The following is a 13,594-nucleotide window of genomic DNA, read 5'->3' as shown; positions in this document are numbered from 1 at the left end:
GTGTGTGGATAGTTATTTGTATCATATTTTTTGTGATTCCCTGTGATGATTTCTGTACACATGTTACCTTACTGAGGTGATGGAATTTATTGGTTTTTATGTGCATAAACTTTTAGCATCTGTACATTATTGCAATATGCAATATCCAATAAATAAATATACTCAAAAGCGAGGAGAGGCTAACTAGCTAACAATGTAGCTTTCAAGTACACAGTTCACAGTTCACAGATAACAACAATATAACTTAAAACATAGCCTTATTTTAGAAACCCTCAAAAACATTTTAACACATTTTACTTACTTATTGTAGATTCTTATTTAAAGCCTAAAACATCAGACTCTACATCTGAATTGATAGACAGAGAATAGAGCACACTCAGCAGTAAACAAATCAAACACCTGACTCCCTTAAAGAGCCAGCATTTTCTGAAAACTTTTTCTAATACCTTTGTGTTTAGAATAAGACAGCCTGTGGGAGTGTGGTGAGGCCTAAATCATTGTCTTCTGCCTTTAAAATGCACGTCTCTGCATCAGAGTAAATGGGACAGTAATGGTTGAACAGTAATTTGCCATTTATTGTCACAGTACATAAAGTAAATTACTGTAATTTATCCTTTGCATTACAAAATGTTATACAAACTCTACTCCTTTTACAGTAAAATACTGTTTCCTTTCATTACAGCAAAACACTGACTATTTTGCAGTTCTTTACTGCATAATCTACAGGGTAAGAGTGCAGTTAAGCTTTAACCCTAATTAAGCACACCTGATCAAACTAAATCTAAAGGTAGTGTGTTGAAGCAGGGCTGGAACATAATTTTGCTGGGCTGCGGCCCTCTAGTAGTTTGACACCCCTGGAGCATAGCATATTTTCAAAGCAACTGCCTATATTTATCACAATTATGCACATATTGTTTAATAAAAACAATTAAAATATGCAAACTTCATCCATAGAAAAAAAATGATAATAAATAATCTAATCCTCATGTCGTTCCAAATCTGTAGTAATAATAAAAAAACACAAAAATGACATGATTTATACATTTATTTAGAAAAGCCTTTATACTATACTGTTAATGCCACTTTTACTTACTTTAATTGAAGTTTTCCAAACAAATTCATTGAGTCTCTGCAAACATGTATGTACGTGCTGTTTAAGATTTTTTTTTTAAATAACACATTTTTACTAGTCATTTAGCAAAATACTAATATTCAGTTGAAAGTGCAATTTAAAAGCTGAACTATAGGTTAAATTAGGCAAATTAGACTAATTATAGAAACGTAAACAAAGTTATAAGAATTATTATGACAATTTCTTTGCTCTGTGTGAATATTTTTGCCTTTAAATGCATTTCATCCATATCTTATGCTAAGCTTTTAATAATCTCTGTGGCATTGGTTGACTCCTGATACTCAATGTTAAAATATAAAAGAAACCAAAGAAAACACATGGCTGCAGTAAAATTCAGCTTAATATCAATGCAATGTCCCACTCTCCCCTCAATACTGACCATTCACATATCAAAACTGAACAGTAAATATATAGAAATATATAAAATTATATAATAAATATAAATAGCAACATAAAGCATCAGAGTAGATGGGGCAGTAATGGTTGATCAGTAATTTACCATTTATTATGACAGTAAATATCTGTAATGGGTAGATAGAGTAAACTACTGTGATTTATTCTTTGCACTAAAGAATTTCATACAAATCCTGCTCCTTTTACAGTAAAATACTGTTTCCTTTCATTACAGCTAAACACTGGCTATTTTACAGTTATTTACTGCATAATCTACAGTAAGGGTTAACAGTGTAGTGTAGTGTACACTGAAGCATAGTGGTGGCAACATCATGCTGTGGGGATGTTTTTAAGGAGCAGGAACTTGAAGACTAGTCAGGATAGAGGGAAAGAGGAATGCAGCAATGTACAGACATCTTGAATGAAAACCTGCTTCAGAGTGCTCTTGACCTCAGACTGGGGCGAAAATATCAATGAAGTGGCTTCACAACAACTCGAATGTCCTTGAGTGGCCCAGCCACAGCCCAGACCTAAATCCTATTGAACATCTCTGTAGAGATTTGAAAATGGCTGTACACCGTCGCTTCTTATCCAATCTGATGAGCCTGAGAGGTACTGCAAAGAGGAATGGGCAAAAATTCCCAAAGACAGGTGTGCCAAGCTTGTGGCATCATATTCAAAAAGACTTTAGGCTGTAGTTGCTGCCAAAAGTGCATCAACAAAGTATTGAGCAAAGGCTGTGAATACTTATATACATCAGATTTTCCAGGATTTTTATTTGTAATATATTTGCAACAATTTCAAAAAAATAATTTTTCACATTGTCATTATGGGGTATTGCGAGTAGAATTTTGTCCTGCGGCCTCGTGCCAACGCACGCCTCCCACCAGTGCTGATATATGGCCATATCACACTGTTACTTATGTGATATAGCTCATATATTTACTTAGAGCAATTCAAGTCATCTGGTGAAATGTATTTTAAAAATGTATTAAATTTTTGTATTTTATTTTATTTTAATATGACTTTATTGTAAAATAAAACACAAAATACCTTATATTTATGTGTTTCAAAATAAACTACAAAATACAGCAACCACAAATGTATCAAAATAAAATATAGTATTTTGTATTTTGAAAATACTGCAAAATACTTTTACGAGAGAGCATGACATTTCTTCACAAACCTTCCATCAACAGGCTTATTTGATCAATCCTTTCACCATTAAACTTAGTGAAGTAAACAATGATTGACAGCAACAGCGTTTCCCAGAGCAAGTTTAAGTAAGCTTCTCTGCCACCTCATTCGCATCTGCTGTACTTGAATAGATATTCATAAAACTTAGTTTTTCTTTGACTTTAATATAAATTTCCCTGTCTTGATAAAAAGTCCTGTCTTGAAGAAGATCTCCAAATGAACTGTAAAAAAAAAATCACTGTAAAAACCATCTAATGCAATTAATGAGTTGGAACATAGTACTGTATCATTTTATTGTGTTTTTGATCCATTGGTGGTCAGTAAAATTGATATCATCTCTTAACAGTCTTATGTATATTTTAAAAGGGAGATATATGATGAGGTTATTTTTAAATTTCATTGATTTTTTTGGCTTAGTCCCTTATTTATAAGGGGGCTCCACATCAGAATTAGCTATCAGAATTAAGTAATCCCTGCATATCACAATATACAGTTGAAGTCAGAATTGTTAGCCCTCCTGTTTATTTTTTCCACAATTTCTGTTTAACAGAAATAATAATTTTTTTTTACACATTTCTAAGCATAATAGTTTTAATAACACATTTCTAATGACTGATTTCATTGCATTATATTTTACTAATAAGACTTTCTCCAGAAGAAAAAATATTAGAGGAAATACAGCGAAAAATTCCTTGCTCTGTTAAATATCATATTGGGAATGTTTAAAAAAGAAAAAAGAAGCAGGGCTAATAATTTTGTCTTCAACTGTACAGTATACAGCAAATATATATAAATGATATGTATATATCAGACATGGTGCAGGCCTAGTTAATACTGATGAATGCACACTCACAAAACACATTGAGCCGGTAGGGTATTCGGAAATCTCTGGAAAGGGCCGGGTGACGAACAACACAGCTGAGGGAGCGGCCATGCGAGGCTCGTGTAGGGGCCAAGACGTAGTGCACTAGAGTAGTTGTGGTCCCCTCTGGCTCTGACTGTGTGACGACTGCTGTTTGACCCGGCAGATCTGATTCCCAAAACACCTCGGCCGCGGGACGGCCCCGTTCAGCTGTACATGTCGCCACCAGAGTTTCACCATCATCCGCCGTCAGAGACAAGGAGCCCGGAGACACATAGACCTTTGGCTCCACTAAAGAGAGAGAAAGAAAAAAAAGAGAAAGAAACAAAATTGATAACAGTTTAGTTTAGGTATCAGTTCTCATTATTATTATTATTCAGTGGCTTATTACTTGCCTATTTTTAGGATAATGGCTGTTTATTAGTACTTTTAAAGCACAAATTCTGCATGAATTTATTCTACATCTCTAATCCTATTCAATATCTAAACTCAACTGCTACATTATAAAATCTATTTTACTAAGCAGAAAATAAGGAGTTTATTAAGGCAAACGTTACAGTTAATAGTTTATTAATTGCAAGAAATGTAATTTAAAATATGTGACCTTAAATTGAATAGGATCCTTTAATAAGATGCTTTTTAGATTTGCTTTTTGTTTAATTATTTATTGTGGCTTGAATTAGTGAAGGAATTTGTGAATTAAAAAAAACTTTTGGTAGTTTTTCTGGGTTTAAGATTTATATAGATAAATTTTGTTATAATGTAAACTATTGATGACATTTTTTTTCAGAGTAAACATTTTCATTTCGACACTTAGTGTTATACATAAAATAAAATAAAATATAAAAAGTAAATAAATAATAAAATAAAATAAAATAAAAATAAACTAAAATAAAATCATTTATTTTCTTTTCATCTTAGTCCCTTTATTAATCAGGGATCGCCACAGCGGAGGAAACCCATGCAAATCAATCAAGCCTTTATTTGTCACTACACTTTCGTATAGCGAAATTGCAGCGAGTGCAGGGAGAGCAAGCAAACTTCACACAAAAATTCCAAAATTCAAACTTCCCAATTCCAAATTCCAAAGTTTCAGAACAGTTATATCTTTGCTTTTCAATCACAACAAAACATTTGTTATTGCTATAAATGGCAATATTTTTATTTCAAAATTTGAAAGAAATGTTATCTAAGAATAGCTAATTATTACATTTTACTCAAAACCAAACCTATTAAATACAGCTAAAATGCATTTAAATATTTGGGTAGGATAACATTTTCCTAAAAATATCACAATTTAAAAATGAATCACAAGTATAAAAATACATTAATAAAAACAGATTTGTTTAATAGTAATAACAGTTCACTATTTGAAGAGTATTTTTTAATTAAATAAAAATATTTCTAAAAAATATATATATAAATGAATTAATTTAAAATGCGAGAGTTACATTAAAAAAATAAAAAATCTAATGAAATCAGCGTTTTACTATAATATACAATGCGAAACAAGGTTCAATATGTTCTATAGTTAAAATTAGGCCTACAAAATGTTTCAGCATCGATATTGCAATTTGGTCATCTGCAATAGTCACATCGCAGCATGCACAATGTTGAGTTTGGATTATAGTTAACCTACAGCACATTCAGAACACATGAGATTTGTGGAGTCACTGCAGAGTTCAAGCGCAGTGTGAAAGTTTATCATTTAGATTAAGACAAAAATAAATCACATTTTAAAATGTATTAAAATAAAAAACAGCTGTTTAATCGGAATAAAGAGTCGCTGTCTGTAGTGTATTTTTGATTAAATAAAAAATATATTATGCATTTTAAAAAAAAAAGCAACCCCCAAACTCTTGCATGATAAAATAAATAATGAGTAATTCACTTGTATTGACAATTACCACAATCCTTGACAACAAGATTATACAAAATGTGCCCCCCGAAAAATAAATGAATTTGGAAGAGTCTGGAAGAACTCTATGAAATGAGTTATTGATATTGAACCTACAGGATGATATGCAACAAGATGAATAAATAAGCAATGTAAAGAGTGGAAGCTGTACTGTACTCTCAGAATTGATTGATCACCGCGACCCAACAAATTTCCATTAAAAATGGATGATGTCAAATTGCTGAGTGCTGAGGCAGGAATACAACAACCTTCCTGAGTGCGTCTGAGTGACCGTCTACACAGAAAAGTGCCATATTAGTGTCTTAATATCATAGAGAGTCCATACAAATGAAGAGAACAAGAGGAAAGTCACAGCTCCATTACAGATAAATTAATTATTCTGAGATGTTTTGCTGTTGTTGTTTATTCAGCCGACCTAGGCACAAACCACTGACTAGATTTCAGCTGTTGCTTTTGTTTGTGAAACAGCATCAACTCACACACATCAAGGGTTACATTCACAGTACAAGCAACACCGACATTTGCACAGATCAAAAAAAAAAAAAAAAAGTTTAGACCTGATTATCTCATTAAAGTTAAATTAACATAAAACATCTGTTGTCAAGACTTTTTATAATACATTTTCTTTACAGAACAGTTTACAGTATTTTTGTGAGTATATTTACTTGACGTTATCATGGTGGCCCACAATACTGGTCTTGTTTACATCCAGAATGCTGGACTCTCATGTGCTCGTCATATTCTAAAATAAATAACATACAGTTGAAGTCAGAATAATTAGCCCCCTTTTGATTTTTATTTTCTTTTTTAAATATTTGCCAAATTATTTTTAACAGAGCAATGAAATTTTCACAGTATGTCTAATAATATTTTTTGTTCTGGAGAAAGTCTTATTTGTTTTATTTCGGCTAGAATAAAAGCAGTTATACGTTTAAAAAAAAAAAACATTTTTGGGACAAAATTATTAGCCCCTTTGAGCTATTTTTTTATTCGATATTCTACAGAACAAACCATCGTTATAGAATGACTTGCCTAATTACCCTAACCTGCCTAGTTCACCTTATTAACCTAGTTAAGCCTTTTAATGTCACTTTAAGCTGTATAGAAGTGTCTTGAAAAATATCTAGTAAAATATTTTTTACTGTCATCATGGAAAAGATAAAATAAATCAGTTATTAGAAATAAGTTTTTAAAACTATTATGCTTAGAAATGTGCTGAAACTATCTTCCCAGAATAGAACAGAAATTGGGGAAAAAATTAAACGGGGCGAAAATAATTCTGACTTCAACTGTATGTTGTATATCAAGCGTCTGCTAAATGACTAAATGTAAATGTAAATGTAAATTTTAATATATAATATGATTTTAATGAGTGTCAGATACTACAACAATTAGAATGATTAGAAGATTTTGCTACTATACTTCGCTCTACTAGTACAACTCTGACTGTTAAAATTACTAGTACTACTTTGCTACTAGCACTACAATAACTTACTACAACTACTACTACCCAATCTTTTGCTATACTTGTAATACTACTACTACTACTACTAAAACAATTAAAATGACTTCCACTACTAATACTACTAATACTATTACTAGTATTATTACATCCTCTACCTCTGCTACAACTGTTACTTTAGCTTTTAACTCTACTACAACTACTAAAAACTTTTTTTCTTTGCAATTACTCTTTCTTCTAGGAATTCTACTACTACTACTACTATTTCTATAGCTTCTACCTCTTTTACTACTACTACTGTTACTAATGCTTCTACATCTTATACTACTACTGCAACTTCTATGTTTATAATTCTACTTCTACTATGACTTATACTACTACTACTAATAAGAAAGCTTCTTCTTCAACTACTACTACCACTGAACTGCTACTACTACTACTAGTAGTATTACTACATTCTACATTCAAGCTTCTACCTGTCTTTTTATTTTAACACCTATTTCTACAACTGCTACAATTTCCAATTCTACCACTACTATTACAACTATAGTACTAGTACTATTACGTCCACCACCACTACTACTACCATTAATAAAGCTTCTAACTTTACTAATATTACAACAACTTCCATCCCCACTATTTATACCATGACTTCTAATATCACTACTACTACTACTACTACTACTACTACTACAAGTATTAATACTACCACTACAACAACTACTACTACTACTACAGCTTCTTTTCTCTACAACTTAGGTTACATCAGAGATATAACAGCTTCTTATCTCTTAACTCATCTCTACAATTACTATTCCACTGTTATAACTACTACTACTACTTCTACTAGTAAGACTACAACTCTACCTCTACAAATATCTTCTACTATTACTACCACTAATACCACCACCGTCAGCATTGCTACTACAATTAACTTTACTAATTCTTCTACCTTTACTAGTCAAACTACTACTACATTCCTTCTACCTGTATAACTATTACAACTTCTTTATCTACAATTGCTACTTCTACTATGACTTGTACAACTATTATTGCTATACAACAACTTCTACTACCATTATTAATACTACAACTTCTACCTCTTCTGCTAATATTACCATCCAACTTCAGTACTACTCTGTCATTCTAATACTATTGTCAAAACTACTACATCTGCTGCTATTTATTCTACAACTTCTACTTCTGCTTGTACTACTGCTACTAATCCTACTAAAGCTTTTACCTCTCCTTCTACCACTGCAACTTCTATCTCTACAATTGCTAGTATTGTGAAAAAAGGAATCTAGTTTTTGTTACTTTTGTTTCTTTTACTTTTCATTAAACATTTGTATAGCTAAGTGATAAATTAACCAGAACTTCTCCTCAAAGTGTGACATGCTTAATATTACTAATTAGCAGTTTTGCAGAAGTAGATACAGCTGACTAGAATGATGCAGCACGTCAGAAAATATGTTTGGGGCTTCCTGTGCAGCAAAGAAGTAAAATGTGCCTAAAGTCATATCATAATGTTTACCATACATGAAAAATATGATGGGGTCGATTGAGGCCTCAAAGCAGGTGCATTTAACTGTTCAGTGGTGTGCGGAAAAAGAGAAAAAGAGGAAGTATGTTTGGGTGCAGCTGCTGGAGGACTGCAGAATGATTGACAAGTGACGAATTCCACCAAAACTCGCACCTTTCAATATCAGTTGTGTATAAATACTGGAGTCAGGGAAATGCAGAGTTTCCAAGAGTTTCCTCCCAAATGTAATTCTTGTAATGCATTGGTGTAACGTGACCCAGAGCTCTGTTTATCAAATTATTTATTTGTATATAATAAATTATTAATATTTAGCATTGAAACCCCCCTCTCCTGACCTTTTTAACATGCATGGAATTTTTAACACCCAGCTAAATATTCCAACACTAGTTTTATAATGACTTCTACTTCTACCACTACCACTACTACAAGTATTAATACTACTACTGCATTACTAAAGCTTCAACCTGTATTACTACTATAACTTCTGTCTCTAAAAATACTACTTCTATGACTTCTACAACTACTTCTATGACTTCTACAACTATCACTGCTACTAAAACTTATACTACAATTCTCTACAGGTATGACTTCTACTGACACTATTATTACCATACTATCACACTACTACTACTTCTGCTGCTATTATTTCTTTTTCTGCTATTATTATTTATTACTTTTACCTTTACTTCTACTGTTACTACTACTACTACTACAATTACTTCAACTACATTTTATTATTACTACCTGTGTTTAACACGGCTGTCTTTGTAGAAACCATGATACAGTACATCTTTACAGGGTTTTCAATGAACAGGAAAACATTATTAAAATAATAAAGTGGCCTTCAATCAATTTAATACATCCTGGCTGAATTAAAGTGTTAATTTCTTTGAATCTGTTAAAGTCAAAATTGATCATATCCTCAATGTGAAATCTGCAGATTATACTGCAATTTAATACAGAGATCTAAGATTGAAACCACATGTGGCCTTATGCAACCATAATCCGACCTATCAATGGTACTTTCATATGTCCTTTCCCCTCTTTCGTTTCTCCATGCCTCTCTCTAGAGAGTCGCAGCAGCTGCGCTCTGAAGAAACAGTTTTGCCATGTGCGCCAGGAACTCAAACTTAATCCTCCACGCGAGGCCGTCTGCTCCACACACCTGTTCGACTCCGTTTACACGCCCCGTCCTGTAAACCAGAAATTGAAATAACCCCACGGGACCTCTAATGCTAAAAATAGCCCTGCGGCACCTGAACGCAGGGGAACCACAGCGCATCACCGAGCGCTGACTTTCGAAAGCTAAGACCAGAGTCCCACTCTGCATTCATCCGAACCCTCCGTATGCCATCTGCATCCCGCTGCAGATCTGCTGACTCAGCGCTCGCTGGAGCTTCTTGGCAACTCATTCACACTCCAGCCTCCTGATAAGAGTGCAAAACGAGAGGCAGCTAATCTGCCGGCATGGGCATGTTGCGGGTGGGCGAATGCCCTGGAGAGGGTCATGGTATTGATTTAGCATCAGACTGGGCAGGATTTGGGTCTGGGTCACAGTCGCCCACACACACTTAGACCTAATACATTACTGCTTCATTCCTTAAATCGCTTTTGTCCTTAAAATGGAGTTAAAATGAAAGCAGAGTCATTTGCTGGTACAAACTATATAGCATACACTATAAAAGGAAATATCTGTTGTGTTATTCATGATATACTGGGTTGTTTTATGTTTATTTATGGTTGTGAATTGCATTACGGGACCTTAATCTCTACTCTGTCAAATTTTGATTTTGAAAATTCAACTGTGCAGTTCATCAAGTGACTTTTATTCACATTTTAGTAGTTTGAACTCATATATTGTATAGGAAAAAGAAGAATAGAAATAATCTGTAAACAGTACAAGTACTGGCAGTATATTAACATGTTTTTGTACTGTAATTACACCCAATAAAGGTAATATATCATATATAATATATCATTTTCAAACTATTAAAAATGTCATTAAAAGTCATTTTTTTAACATCAAATGTTGTTGGAGAAGAAATCAAGGTGTCATAATGCAATTCAAAAGCAAAAATAAATAAATAAATAAATAAATAAATAAATAAATAAATAAATAAATAAATAAATAAAAAAAAACTCAAGAATCACAAAATATGTGAACCAGTGTAACTTTGTTTTATGATCACCTGCAATCTAGCTCTTACAGATCGCTGGAGAACTTCCTGTCATTCACCCAAACTATACATCTGCCATTGTACTGAACAACATATCCTATCATGCACTGCACTCACACACCAGTTCCAGATCACCCCTTGATTACACACACATGGCAGAAACTTGCGAAGGCTGATTACTTGTACTATATATATATATATATATATATATATATATATATATATATACACCACACACACACACACACACACACACACACACACACACGCACATGCACACACATACAAACAAGTCCTGGCTGAGTTTTCCCCACTTGTTTTTTAAATATCTTCGTCCACATGAAAACGCAAAGCAAACTGTGATGCATGTTTTGAGCATGCCGAACACCCAGATGGTGATAATAACTCTTTTTTTTAATGAGTTTACATCAAACAGGGAATTAAGTATATTTTGCAAGTATATTGCATTCTAGTCTATGCAAAAATGAGTACATAAGTGTATTGTCGTCCTGCGGCTGAACAATTCAGAATACGTAATTCATTTGCCGCGAATGTGCAGAATTTGCCTCATTCACGTCTTCCGTGTTTCGAGTGAACCCAGCTGTGTTGGCCAATCATAGAGGAGAAAACAGCATGCATGCTTACATCATGAGACTAAAACTCTGGTTTCAGCATCAACACGATCCCACTGAACCAAGTTTTGGAAAATCTTCACCCTGGCCAGAATTTTCGGAAAGTTGCAGTTTCAGTCACCTGACACTGCATTTTCATGTGGACAAACAGCCAAAGCATGTGGAAAAAAGTGCGGTTTTGAATATACCCCTGTTCATGTGGACAGGGCTTGTCATCTGTTGTTATTTTTTCAAAGCACTTTCCCTGTTGTTCCTAGCCCTGTTTTTGAACCTGGTTTGTTTGTTTTGCTGTTTATGTTATTTTTGCTTCCTGCCTTGACCTTTCGCCTGTTACAACTCTTTTGGAGTATCTGCATGCTACAGTCTGTCCCTGTTTGAACCTTGCCTTCCTGACTATTCTAAATAAAGCTATTTGGATCTGACCCTTGTTGTCACCACTCCAATCATTACACTTAGTAATAATTAATGTATTAGTGTTGAAAACTGTTAACAATGGTTAATACTTTTGTGTTAAAATTTTTTTGATCATAAGAGTAGCAGTTATTTAAAGTAACCTCACAAAAAAGTTTTTTACTGTTACAGTTTAAAGAGGCAAAATGTTCATATTTTAATGCCGTCATGTGAACAGCTCATACTAAAACCTAAAAATTAGAGAGTCTGTAAAATGAATTACATGTTCGGGATAAGTCTGGGGAAATAAGCATTGTCATATTGCTATGATCATTTGTTAGGTTTAAATATAAAAAGGACTGATGTCAGTAATCATTTACAAATGCATTATTTCAAAATAAATAAAATTTTTTTGGTATCACTTTATTTTGATGGTCCGTTTGACGAATTTAAGTTATAATTCATCTATATGCCAACTAATTCTCATTAGATTATAAGCCTGTAAGGGTTAGGGTTTTTTTATAGTCTATTAAATGTCTGTTGAAGAAGCAGTTTCAACAGATATTAAGCAGACAGTCTACTAATACTCAAATAGACCATCAAAATAAAGTGTTACCAAATTGTAGTGCTTTTGATTGCATGCTCAAAGTGAAAATGAGAAATGTAAGAAACAGCTACAGCACAACTTTTATATATAAATTTAGTCTGCGTAACAATACCCCACCCAACTGCTGATCAATATTTTGATAATCATTCACTTAATGACGATTACCACTGGTCAAACCACAGCATAATATTGAACAAATAGAAAGCACTGGACCAGCTGGCCAATTAGAGCACTCTGGGCTTTTCAGAAAGGGAAATCAATCAGAGCATTTCATACAGACTGAGAACAGAGGTACTGCAAAAACGAAAGATATATATTTTTAACGTTATTATTATTAATCTAGGACGACACAGTTGCTCAGAGGTTAGCACTGTCACCTCACAGCAAGAATGTCATTGATTCAAGTCTTGGCTGGGTCAGCTGACATTTCTTTGTGGTGTTTGCATGTTCTCCCTGTGTTCAAGTGGGTTTCCTTCGGGTGCTCCGGTTTCCAAAGTCCAAAGACATGTGGTATAGGTGGATTGGGTAAACTAAATTGTCTGTAGTATATGAGTGTAATTGAGTGTGTATGGATATTTCCCAACTGGAAGGGCATCCGCTGCATAAAACATATGCTGGATAATTTGGTGGATCATTCCGCTGAGGCAACTCCATATTAATAAAGGGACTAAGCCGGAAAGAAAATGAATAAATGAATTAATTAATAACCTATTCAAGTTCACCACAAAAAACTAAATGGTGACCTTCTAAAATAACATTAAATACCCTCTTTAAAGGGAATATTACTTATCTGCATAGTTTGAATAAATACTATGGAAATTATTGGCGGAAATGATTAGTTTCCAACATTCTTTAAAATATCTCTTTTTCACAAAACACTGGTTGTTTAGCCCAACATTGGGCCAAAAAAGGTTAAATCCAATCATTAGGTTAAAAAAGTATAATTTTCATCTAATTTAATTGCATTTTAAAGCGTTTCAATCTAATTGAAACTGCCAAACACATTTCACATCATATTTTCTGTCATTTAAAACACAGATCTGCTCTGAGTCTTGAGTTTGCTCTGCTCTGAGTTTGGCTGTCGCCAAAACCGCTGTTCCTCAAACAATTTCTGTATTCATAATAGACTTCAAGTGAGAGCAAAGTAATTACATTTAAAAAGGAAGAGAATGAACTGTGTGTACAAATTATACCGCCTAGCTTGCATGCCGCATCTGATGTATTTTATTGTAAAAATTCACACGGCCATAGAAAATTTCTGCAATGATTCATCACTGTTCA

General features: G+C 33.4%; 2 protein-coding genes across 3 annotated transcripts in view; both read right to left on the bottom strand.

The window, feature by feature from the left end:
• Positions 1–13,594, bottom strand: part of c2cd3 (C2 domain containing 3 centriole elongation regulator) — a 453,012-nt gene that overhangs the window by 339,542 nt on the left and 99,876 nt on the right. The window lies entirely within an intron of this gene.
• Positions 1–13,594, bottom strand: part of nectin3a (nectin cell adhesion molecule 3a) — a 120,340-nt gene that overhangs the window by 37,575 nt on the left and 69,171 nt on the right. For both annotated transcript variants that reach the window (XM_017351145.4, XM_073923482.1), the window contains exon 3: positions 3,576–3,875. In XM_017351145.4, coding sequence (XP_017206634.3) covers positions 3,576–3,875 — 300 coding nt within the window. The remainder of the gene's footprint in view (positions 1–3,575; positions 3,876–13,594) is intronic.

Source organism: Danio rerio, chromosome 15 (genome assembly GCF_049306965.1).
Source record: "Danio rerio strain Tuebingen ecotype United States chromosome 15, GRCz12tu, whole genome shotgun sequence".
In the NCBI taxonomy this organism is placed as follows: Eukaryota; Metazoa; Chordata; class Actinopteri; order Cypriniformes; family Danionidae; genus Danio; species Danio rerio.
This window is presented reverse-complemented; position numbering and strand designations above follow the sequence as displayed.